Source organism: Gigantopelta aegis, chromosome 9 (genome assembly GCF_016097555.1).
Source record: "Gigantopelta aegis isolate Gae_Host chromosome 9, Gae_host_genome, whole genome shotgun sequence".
Classification (NCBI taxonomy): domain Eukaryota; kingdom Metazoa; phylum Mollusca; class Gastropoda; order Neomphalida; family Peltospiridae; genus Gigantopelta; species Gigantopelta aegis.
This window is the reverse complement of record NC_054707.1, coordinates 22,970,941-22,983,836: the sequence shown is the minus strand read 5'-3', so window position 1 is coordinate 22,983,836 and position 12,896 is coordinate 22,970,941. Positions and strand designations below refer to the sequence as shown.

Sequence of the window (12,896 nt, the reverse complement as noted above, 5' to 3'; positions counted from 1 at the left end):
GGACATATGGTTAAGAACCACACCGATATTGAGAGAGAAAACCTGCTGTCGCCACTTCATGGGCTACTCTTTTCAATTAGCAGCAAGGGATCTTTTATATGCACCATCCCACAGACAGGATAACACATACCACGGCCTTGGATATACCAGTCGTGGAGCACTGGCTGGAGCGAGCAGTATGTTGGAATTACATGTAACTGGAAAACAACACAAGCCTAAGGATATTTATAGCTTATAGCAATTCAATAAACTAAAGAGTCGAACAATTATAGTTAATATTTTTTTGTAAAAATTAATTATAGATTTTATAATCAATAATCACACAAGTTGAGCCTGATCCAATCAATTTTGGGTTATAATTTATCACTGGAACAACACTAACAGAATATATAACGTCAAAACTTTGGTTTATATTTACATCTAAGCATTAAAAACTTCGAGAAAAATGACACGTCATTATCATTTTTTTAAATGTAAACACAAAATGATGATGTAAAGATTTTTTGTTTTGTTTTTTAAATCAGTTTTGCCAGCGTTTCAGCCTGTGATATGACTGACATTACTATCTGTGATATGACTTACATATATACTATCTGTGATATGACTGACATATACTATCTGTGATATGACTGACATATACTATCTGTGATATGACTGACATATACTATCTGTGATATGACTGACAATATATGAAGAGTTTAGGCGCAAAACGCGATATATCCATTTTTCATTTTCAGTAAAAGTGAGTTTTTTAATTGGCGTATATCGCGTTTAGTTACCCAATACAATTTCATAAGGATCAATCGCGTTTTGCAGCAAATCAGCGGGCCTATGATTAGCCCTTACTAATATACAATAATGGCTTTAACTAAAAACTAGAAAGAAAATGGTTTATATCACGTTTTGCACCTGAACTCTTCATATACTATCTGTAATATGACTGACATATACTATCTGTAATATGATTGACATATACTATCATGTTAGCTTTCTTTCCAAGTTGCCATTTTGAAAAAAAAGGACAAAGATAGGATGAGATTATCTAACTAAAGGGAAATTGAGGGGTTTTTTTTTCTCAGGATTTTGGCATAAAACCAAGATGTTTTTTTTTAACCAACTCATTGGCAGTTCATTTTCAGAAGTTGTTACTTACAAAGTCGGCTATGGTTATTTTTACGCCTTCTGTTACAGCACACCTGTTTTGATTTTCTTCTGGAGGCTCGGGATAATCGCTGTGTTATGATGTGTAGATCTTGTGATAGTTTACACACATATATGTAACAGGTACCGAGAATCTCGGAGAATAACCTCATCATGTTTTCTCAGGGTCATACCCAGCCACAAATAGCTGAGGAGGGAAGTGAAAGAAGGAATTGGGGCACACACGGTTGTAGTATAAATGTGCAAAGCCTGACTCCACCAAATGCCACAGCAAGTGATTCCTCATTACATTAAAAAAAAACCCAGTGTGTAAATACACATGTATTTTCATCACTAGTACAGTTTCCTTTGTTTTGTTTAACGATACCACTAGAGCACATTGATTTATTAATCAATGGCTATTGCAATGACAAAATTTGGTAATTGTTTACTTTTATTCTTAGATGAATCCCACTACAGTTTTCCATTAGTAACAAAAGATCCTTTATACTAAATTATAGGCACCATCCCACAGACAGGATAGTACATACCACAGCCTTTGATATACCAGTTGTGGTGCACTGGCTGGAATGAGAAATATCCAAATGGGCCCACCGACAGGGATCAATGCCAAACCAGCCGCACTTCAAGAGAGCGCTTGACCATTGGGCTACATTCTGCCCCTCACTAGTACAGATGATTTCATCTCAACAAAAATATAACTTTTTCTTATTTTCTCTAGGGTGGAAGACGCAAATGCACCCCCCACACACACATCACAAGTTATGGACATGCAAGCTTCCTTTAAATTTATATATATATATATATATATATATATATACATGTATAAAACTATGTACAAGAAGGCCATACATATTTTAATTACAGTTGTGTATTTCATATATATAACACATGTAGATGAGTCTTGGGTGAAAGAACGAGGTATAATCAGTTCTTTAGGATTAAAACATATCAGGCAAGTATTAAATGGGTATCCTTGTTAGCTCGAAGTGAGTGATATGTGTTACATAGGAAAGATCTTTGGTAAAGCTTGCACATATTGACCGAAATGAAGTTTTGAATAGCAACATTGAACAATCACTGAATCAATATAATGATACTAGTATTCAAACACAGGAGTGGGCTGGGCTTAAATCAACTTCTTTTCAAACAACCAGTGGGAGGTATGCTGTTACAATATTTTTAGATGGATGATAAAAAAGCTTCTGAGATAAATGTAGGATATGCAAGCATGATCACATACCTCAGATGTGAAGGACTGTATAATAGTGTACACACAATACAGTAATGTGGATGGTTCTTGGGAGGGGGAAAAAGGACGGAACCATGTTCTCATCTTTCACATGTATGTGAGCTGTTGCTTCAAGTAATTGGAATCATTGAAGAATGAAAGACGTTTTTCTGTTTGTAATGTTTTTTGCAATAGACTATATTCTTTATTTGAATGTGTGCATGTTGATGAAATAAACAGCAGCGTAGTCTGCAGTGCACTGTGTATAGCCCAGTAATCGAAGCACACACGGAGCATGACTTTCCATTACAACAAGGGATTGAACCGGTGTAGTTAGCCCTATTCCATACGAATGTACATAAATCTGCTTTTACAGCGCTCTATTACATGTACTTGAAGTGGAAAACTGTAAAAGTGTAAATTTTATTAACACACAGGAATGAAAAACATGAACAATTTTAATGCCACCCAAAAAGTTCCTGCTCTTGTTGTTTGAAGAAAAGTTTACATATTATTTATTCTGAGTCCTACAATGTAAGCATAATGCAGTCAGTCACAACACAGGGTCATTTTGTATTAAAAAAATATGACACAAATATAACATAACTTCAAAAATAATAATATAAATAAATAAATAAAATAAGAGAAAATTATAAAATTATAAAATTGTATGAAATTATTTCTGAGGATCCAGTTTTTCTTTTCAATGTATACATGTAATTTAGTCAGGAATTTGGGCTAGTTGTTTAGCATGGAGGAGTGGTGAAAATAATAAACCCACTCGCCCACAGCAATTCAAGCACACTTGAAAACTTATGATTCATACATTGTACATATCAGAGCTACATGTAGTATTGGACAATAAAGGCTTATGATTATTTATGAGTTCTGAGGCCATTTTGTGTATATGTATGTGTTCATTGTTTTATATGTTTTAATTTTTAAACCGTTAAGCATTTTGATTTTATGTAATAATTTAAACAACAATTTTTCAAGTACATCCTAATAATGCAGAGTATGACAAATATTTTGAAAAGTGAAAACCACTAGCCCACCAAGATAAAGCACTAGCCCAAATTCTTGATCAATTATAACTGGATTTTTATATAATTTTTGTAAGATTACACATTTACGAGTATAACAGTAAAATAAAACAAACACTTAAATTATGTTGTAACTTTCAGTTTTGTCGTGTTGTACGTTTGGTCTTTTGTCAAGTGTGATCCATCATCATTGTCCCGTTTTCGCTTTTGCCCTCCCCCAGGGAAAAATAATTGATTAAACTCATGGTTGGTATCTAAACCCACTATCAAAATAATTAAATTTAAATGAGGGTACGACAGTGTGACACACGGTAATAGATGGTTCAGTGTATTTGGTAGTGGGTTATACATTTAGGGCCTACTATTCATGTCGCCAGGAATGGTACTGCCAATTGCTCAAATACAGAGCATTATCCCATGTCAGACCAATATCAAAAGAATAGAACGGCGACATCTTTTCCGTTGTTAATTGATGAACAAAAAAGGTATTATCTTGTATTGGCAGCTGTGAGGCATTATCCAAACGTAATAGGCCAAGCGGAGTCATTGCATGTGTGGTTACCATTAAAGTAAATTGTTTTCCTGGTTGCTGATAACCATATGTAAGCGAAGTGTTAAATTAGAAAACAATAGGTAAATAAAACAAACACTGAAATTCAAAGCATGACTGGGGTTTACTTGATTGAAATTAACTTGTCGCGATTGGTGATTTCCAAGTTCTTAGCCTAAAACATATGTGCGAGATTAACTACCACGTGACGTGTCCAACCAATCAAAACACGCATGTCATTAGACTTATTTCCGGTGCCAGAAACTTGAAAGGGAAAAGTAAACAATGCATGCTGTAACTGTGACGATGTAGAGATAGCATGTTACTGCAGTTTGCAGACCTAGTTCAAGTGGATTATTATTATATACTGATGGCATTGTTGATATTATTCTATGACAAACGTCACAATCAAATTTATTAAACGAAATTTCAGCCGAGAGAAAAAAAAAAAAAACCCCCACACGATCGAGCGATAAGGAGAGGGGGTGGGTAACCACTAGCCCGAACTTAAAAACCACTAGCCATGGGCGTCGGGCTAGCAGATTTGTCAAACTCTGAACAATGTTTAGATTAAAACCCAATCTCATGAGGACACTACATGTAATAGTTCTCGTTTTTCAGAGTTCTATTATTTTGCATAGATCGTTTATGTCAATACGATTATGTGCATGAAAAGCCATCTAGGACTTTCTATTATTGGCAATGGTGTATCGTTTCACTGTAAGGTTGTCTGCGCTTTATTAGTTTGCTGTATTTTCGATCTATTTGTTGACATTAACTGATTTAGAGCAGTATGATCTTTGAATGATACACATGTATTTCACATCTTCTTTCTTTTGATGAAGATGATAAGCTGAATGTGTGTACTCGTAAGTTGGTTGTGTGCATGGGAAAGCTGTTATCCTTCGAAGGTTTATATTGTGGGCATGGTTTATTGTATCACTTTGTCGTCTTTTTACCATTTTCAATCCAGTATATTGCTGCATTTTGGATGTTAGTATTTTATAAACAAGATTGTTTTCACAATTATATGACCATTTTAAAAGAAGTTGAAAAGTAACAATCATTTGATACAAATTTACATGAATGTAAACTTAAAACTAAATAACCACTAAAACAGTTTCTAAATGATACTTGTATACATCTTTATTAGTATATTATTTACATATACATATACTTGCATATATTGTTTCTTGATTGTTTACAAGTAATATATTTGACAGATTATCATATCTACACATGATATCTACACATCAATAGGAAAATGGCTGGTAGCTTTATCCTTTGAAACACTTCAGACTAATGACAGATTCTTAATTAAAATGCAGTACCAAGCATACATGAATACAAAAATGTAATTTATAATGAGAAAATGATATGACATAAAAAGATAGGATACATGTTGATTATAATCTGGTACAACTGCAAGCTAATTGTGTTTTGAAAGTTAACTACATGTAAAACTGAAGGAAAATAATTACTTGGAGCACTTTGTCTGCCATGGTCTGATACAACACATTTGTTCTTACTGTGGTTCAGATCACTACTTAAGTACATGTCCATGACTGACAGACATCCATTTATTTGTGTCCATGACATGAAAACAAATACCGTTGTGTAGCATTGCATTTAAAGTAAAACTGTTTATCTAAAATTAGTCCGAAAACTTCCATCTGTCAAACATAAACAGAAATCACCTACAGTTTTGTGTTTTTTCCCCCCTTGTTTCTCTTTGACTCTTGTACGTGTAATTACTTTGCTGGTGCACCGAGTCCCATGTATTACGTGTGAATGGCGGTGTTGTGTATCTAATGTAGCCTGTGGTATGCCTTTATTTCCAGAGTAGGATAGGTAGCAATTCTCCCAGCATGGCTAGCATCTCTAGCGCAGACGAGTCCTTCCATTGGCGTGGTCCCCCATCCCAACAACAATCGTACTTGGAAGCGGACAGTATGGGGGAGCATGACACTTCTAAAATGAGCTCACACCTTTTGGATTCATGTTTGTGAGTATCTTGGTACGAGACTAACGCCACTGACACTAAATCCTTCCTCCAGCACTGTTCTCTTTACCACTGATGCTTTCAAATACTGAGATGTCATTTTTCAGCTTTTAGTCAGATTTTAGTTGTTTCTGTTTGTTTGTTTGTTTGTTTGTTTGTTTTTTTCCATAAAATATTCATCACCAAAATAGGCTGGGTTTGATCTGTAATGCTGAAAAATGGCCATCAAGTATGCTATGAAGATACTGGTTTTTTTCAAAAGATGTCCAGCTTTTATATTTAAATGGGTATCATTACCCTGCAAATGCTATTTACATAAAGTACAAAACTATCATGGTTAGAATTAATTTAACTTTTTCAGGTATAATACCGGTAGTTAAAAAATATATATACATTTTCCTACACTGTAATATCTCTGTTAATATTCAGTTTGGTAATGTGACAAGTATTACATAATTATAAGTGTGCCATTTATTATTTTGAAGATGCATCTAAAATTGTAAAGTCCATACCTACTTATTTTGCATTTGAAAGAAATAAATAGTATTGTATAAACCAAAAAAAACAACAGTTGAAAGAATTATAAAGTAACAATTTGACCAGTGGTTTGATGTTTTTGTTTCAACTAGAATTGTCAAATATGCTTTCTTCACAGTATGTATCAAGTTAAAAAAACAACAACAACAACAAAACGCTAGACCAGTTAGGATGTGTTTATTCCAATATCAACTCACGTAAACAGTTACATTCTTGACAGAAATCTGTTACTTCAAGTTGAACTCACATGAAAAGTTGTATTCTTAACAGGAATCTGTTTATTATTTCAAGTTGACCTTACATAAAAACAGTAACATTCTCCACTCCTCTGAACTGGATGTGTTTATTGTTGACATTGGACAAAACATCAGAAAAGTAACAAACATCAGAATTCGGTCATCTGAAGTATTACACATTATTTGTGCATTTCAAATAATAATCCATTTACTGGCTTTCCTGAATCTTGTACACTGCAATTCTTTTCTTCTGCATGCTTGTATACATGTTTTTTTCCCCCTTTTCACTGCATACTTGCAATGCCTTCAATACATGTTTCTCTTTGAGAGACTTTCCACTCTGCATGTACTGTAAACAGTGACATGCATGTGTACTTGTACATGGAGAATAATTAGTTAATTACGTAGGATATCCGCTTTATTCTGTGACAGTAAGAATGGGAGATTCTACGAAGCTCTGACGAGTGGAAGTTCTCATTCGGTCTGAACAGGATAAAGCCGATATCCTATGTCATTAACTAGTTATGATCATTATCCTGCAGACTATAAAAATTAAGGGGAAAAGCTATTATTTTCGGTTATTTCAGCCACATTGTACAATGACCTAGTGGTCAAATGAGCGATGTTGTAATGTAGGCTATGCATGTGACATGATGTCAGAAGTCATATCCTGATACTATGCTATATGACTTTTCTTTATCTATATCATCCTAATATGTTGCAGTGGTAATTGTAAGTGATTGCAGGATAGTTAACTCCTTGTGTGTATAACTTTTGCATTGTATAACACAAACATTACCTCTTAAGTTCTGCCTTGCCTGCTTGTTTCGCCTATCTGTCATACCTTTTATGTATTTTTTAAATATTATTATGTGCACATCATGCCATTTGTGTCGTTTCATTTTCACTATTGCTTCATACATGAATGTCAACCTTTTAAAAGTTGTTTTGGTGTTGAATTTATTTGATGTTACTATCACTTTAATTCTGTGTTACATGTATATCCTGTTGTTCATAAAGTTGGTTCATAGTTATAGTTTTCTTATTGGATTGACGTTTGGATGGTTATACCTTTATGGATTTCTAGTTTGACATAACATAAAATGTACATTGCATTTAGCTTAAAGTTAAAGTTTTACTTTTAGCTCCATTTCTCACAAACTGTAAGTCCTACGTCACTATAACTTGGTTTATAGTTGCACCTAGGGACGTTCATCACAATGCATGTTACACACGCATTTTAAAAATTAAATTAATTTTTAATATATATTTTTTAATCTTGCTTTGAGATGAATATCCTATGAATGCAAAATTGTATAACTATAAGTGATACCAAATGAGTTTATGCTTGGTGAGACATTTAATTCTGCATAATTCCTGTTTGGTAAATGTACATGTTTTTGGTAAATACTATTGAGAGACATCTTTTGGTACATTATAGTATTATTGTTATTCGCTTTGTTAATTATTTATTGGATTATTTTGGCTGTTAATTTATCAACATTGGTGCTAAATGGTGTTGATTGTTTTTAGCTAGACTAATGTACATTGTAAATTCAAAACATTTCTCAAGGTGTCACTGTCAGATCATTTTAGATTTTATCCTGTTACATTATACTTTGAGAAATATTTAACTGCCTCTGGTATCATTTGCTTACTGGTGTGTTGAGTTCAAGTTTAAAAGCAGATTTATCCAAGGGCGTTAAGTTTAGTTTTACCTTTGGTCCAGATTGCTAACAAATGTTTCATGTGGCAATTGTAGAAACTTATGAACACCGTTTAACTTTCATCTTGAAAGAATAAGTCTTTGAAGTACGTTTACATTGAGTACTATAAATTCATCTTAATGCTGTATATTATCTACAGTATAGATGTAATATATAAATTATGCTATAATACGCACACAGATCTTTTTATAGTAGCATTTTAATAAATGGAGTTTACATTTAGGAAACCCACTGATGAATAACATTTTGATGTGAAGATTGATAAAGCCTTTTCTTGAGTATTTAGGCATGTAACATTTGAAAGGACCTGTGAACACAAATTCTTGAAATGCTCAAGTGACAATAAATCAGAAGTCCCAAGCTCTCACACACTGTATGTGTCAGTGGTTTAATAGTAGTAATTTCGGTGCTCAATGTATGAGCAGGTATCTGTGGTTCCACTGGTGCGTTTACAAAGAAAGGTTATTCAAGTTCAGAATCGCCGGCTCGGTTCATTACTTCAGCTTATAGCGCAAACCATGTACTTTTTTCTGTTAACCATTCTTGCATTAAACATCTTAATATTCATGTAATGTTATATTCAATTTCACAAGCCCAATATCAGATTTTTAGTTAAAGAGACTGTCCTGAGTTGAATTGATTGGGTTTTTTCTCATTCCATCTAGTGCACCACAACTGTTGGTATGTGCTATCCTGTCTGTGGGAAAGTGCATACAAAAGATCCCTTGCTGCATTAGAAATATGTAACAGGTTTCCTCAGATGACTATACGAGTCAGAATGACCAAATGTTTGACATCCAATAGCCGATGATTAATAAATCAGTGTGCTCTAGTGGTTTCGTTAAACAAAACAAACTTCTTTTTGGCAACTTGAATTACATATTAAATACATTTTCTTGTTTAGAATACATGTGTCTGTATATCCAAAGCAGGTAAATTGCCGCCTGATGCATGGTCAATCTGGGATCGATCCCAGTCGGTGGACCGACCTATTGGGCTACAATTATTTCTCACTCCAGCCAGTGCAACACGACTGGTATACCAAAGGCCATGGTATGTGCTATCATGTCTGTGGAATAGTGCATATAAAAGATTCCTTGCTACTAATGGAAAAAAGGTAGCTGGTTTTCCCTCTAAGACTAAATGTCAAAATTACCAAATGTTTGACGTCCAATAACCGATGGTTAATAAAACAATGTGCTCTAGTGGTGTCATTAAACAAACAAATATCAATTTTTTGTCATTTTCATTTGAAATCGAAAATGGCAACCAAGACATTTGACTGATTTAGTTATTTTTCAACTTAAAAACAACCACAAATAGGTTAATTAATATACATGTGTGTTCAAACCGTACATGTATGTAGTATAATTCGTTTTGGTGGTGTTACTTTCACCATCAAATAGCTATATACATTAGAGCTGTAACGATATGGCGATACAGTATTGCGATACGAGGGCCATGATACAATACATCGATTCAGGACAGCTGTATCGCGATACAATATGATACATTCACATGTTAATAATTTTTTGTAAAAAAGTTGAAGCAGATATTTACGAACTTCCAAACATTCACAGTAGAGCACTGAAAACATAATTTTGATGTTCAGTTCCTAGAATTCCCAACCATTAGGTTGTCATGTTTCATAAACTTGAACTAAACAGTTTAATTATTCGATGATGATATGAAAAGTTAAGTATCGAGATAGTATGGTATCGTGACCTCGACCTCCTGTATCGTATGTTACAGCTCTAACATACATGTGTTAATTGTTTTCTGTGTCCAGTTGTACATACTATCACCACAGGGCCACTGGTCTTTATTACCTTGTCTACAGTGTAATTCATTCAGTAATGGTCTTCATCTGGTATGTGTCTCAGTAACATTGCTGTGATGAGGCTCTCTAAATACTACACAGGGAACAGTTACTACAGTCAGACCTGCAAAAACATCCATCTGTCTTAATTAAGAGGCCGTCTTATTATTCTGCCAAATCATCTGAAACTGACCTCTCTTAAGCAGCAACCTGTCTTAGAAACTGTCTTAATATTCTGTCCAATAGTCTAGAATTGACCTGTCTTAAGCAGCCACCTGTCTAAGAGGTCACCTTATTAATCTCCTAAATCATAAAAAATTGACCAAAATTAAACTGCCACCTATCGTTAGAAGTCATATCACCATTCTTTCAAATAATCTGAAATTGTCTTTATAGGCCACCTTTTATTCATTAAAATGCCCATTTTACACAGGTTTGACTGTGCCTGTATTAGTTAATTGCATGTTTCTTGCTAGTACATGTACATTTAAGTGTTTTCGTCCAGTTTGTGTATGTTTCGTTTGTCAGGAATGCTTGGATGTTTGTTCATGTGCACTGTTTGTTTTGTTGTACAGGCAAGAGCTGGAGAACAGGGGAACTATGAATGTTGGGTACGTGCGGTAAGGCAAACTTTTCATATTTTTCTGTGTCCTACTCTTTGAAGGACGGATATACCTTGGCTGTTTGCGGCTTGAGTTTCTAACTCAGTTTGGTTTGCTTTTTTATTATCATTTCATTTTCCGTTCTTTGCATGCATGTCTGTCTATAGTGTTGACTCTTTCATAGATTGTAATTTATGTTAAGTCAAACTTCCTGGTTTTTGTCTTACCGGTATATAGTTTTGATCGGTATTGACAGAATTGATCAATATTAAGATGAGCATATATTATGGAAATGTCGTACATGCAACAAGTTCATCCTGGTCTGTGTGTGTGTGTATATATGCCTGATTCAAACTTGTTTGACAGCTTGCCAATAACATTTGATCTGTGGCCAATGCCCATTCACATCATGGAATGCAGAGGCTTCAGTAAACATAAAAACAGTTTTTGGCTATTCGGATGTTGAGTTGGCGTGTGTGTGTTAATTATAAATTTAAAAAAAAGGGGGGAAAGAACAAAGTTTTACATAAAAACTGGCATGTCTTAAATTGTCAAATCTGTTAAATATTGTCCCATTCAACATTGAACCACTTTTTAAATCCTGTACATTATGTAACTTAATACAGTATTTATTGATTAGCCTCATACCACTGGTCACATAGCTTAAGGATTCACCTTTGTGTTCAGATCATCTACAGTGTACATGCAATTTAGTGCGGTATATGCTGATGGGAAGAAAATGGGATCACATTGATGCTAGCAGGAAAACGTGACTTGACCAAAAACCCTTATAATAATGTGAGTAAGTTCACTGTTTTAAAGTGACGGACCCTTGTTTTTAAATTCTACGACATATTTTTCACTATTAAAGCCATTTTAAAAAAAAAATTAAATTAGAAGTATTTACATTTTATTATTTAAAATATTAATTTTCGTCCACCTGACGTGGTTCTGGTCATCTAGGTTTTTGCTATACCCCAAAATATTGTTTTTCATAATTCTAAAAACGCACGTTTGTCTGAGAAGTAATGTTATTGAGACAAGCTCTAGTTATTTTTAGCCGGTATTTCTCTGTTTAAACATCACAGACTTTAGTTTCTCTCTGTTATAGCCTTACCCAAATGTGTGTTGCAGGTTTATAGATTAACTAATCTTGGTGTCCATTTTCAGGGGCTGAAACTAGAGTTTGCACCTTTAATGACATACAGTCTCACATTAATGACAGACTTCCAAATGTAAGGGGAGCTGTCACTCTTGCTTCTCTTTGAACACTCCCCTGAGGCTAGTTCAAGCTGAGTAATTTGTAGCTCCTTTTGATATGTGAATTTATATGGAAAGGGGGTGGGGGTATGTAGCCCAGTGGTACAACACTCGCTTGGTGCACAGTCGGTGTGGGATCGATCCACGTCGGTGGGCCCATTGGACTATTTCTCGTCCCAGTTAGGGCACCACGACTGGTATACCAAAGGCCATGGTATGTGCTATCCTGTCTTTGGGATGGTGCATATAAAAGATCCCTTGCTACTAATGGAAAAAAGGTAGCAGGTTTCCTCTCTATGACTATGTAAAAATGACTTTGTTTGACATCCAATAGCCGATGATTAATAAATTGATGTGCTCTAGTGGTGTCATTAAACAAAACAAACTTTATATATTATCAATATGGCAAAATCTTAAATTGTTTCACATAATCTAAGTTAGGGAAGTTATTGACCACTTCCCTCAATGACGGCGACATCTGTAATGACATTTAATCCAACAGTAGGCCTATATCTTTGTACTTTATATCAGTAGACATTATCACATTATTATAGTGACTGAAATTTGATCTGAAATACCAAGCGTTTCCTTCTTTCTTTCTATCAGTGTTTGACCATTAGTGAAAAGCCATTAATGTATTAAATGTATTATTGCAATACATCTACAGAACATGTATGTATGATCTGTATTACTAGGTAGCCATGTCTTGTTAAAAGTTGTTTACTTTT

General features: G+C 34.3%; 1 protein-coding gene across 6 annotated transcripts in view; it reads left to right on the top strand.

Moving 5' to 3' along the window:
• Window positions 1–12,896, top strand: part of LOC121381075 (catenin delta-2-like) — a 124,980-nt gene that overhangs the window by 63,710 nt on the left and 48,374 nt on the right. For 2 of the 6 annotated variants that reach the window (XM_041510168.1, XM_041510166.1), the window contains exons 4-5: window positions 5,827–5,990; window positions 10,882–10,926. The exons of 1 other annotated variant lie outside the window; for it this stretch is intronic. In XM_041510168.1, coding sequence (XP_041366102.1) covers window positions 5,827–5,990; window positions 10,882–10,926 — 209 coding nt within the window. The remainder of the gene's footprint in view (window positions 1–5,826; window positions 5,991–10,881; window positions 10,927–12,896) is intronic. 3 more of the 6 variants (XM_041510167.1, XM_041510170.1, XM_041510169.1) reach the window with 3 other exon arrangements.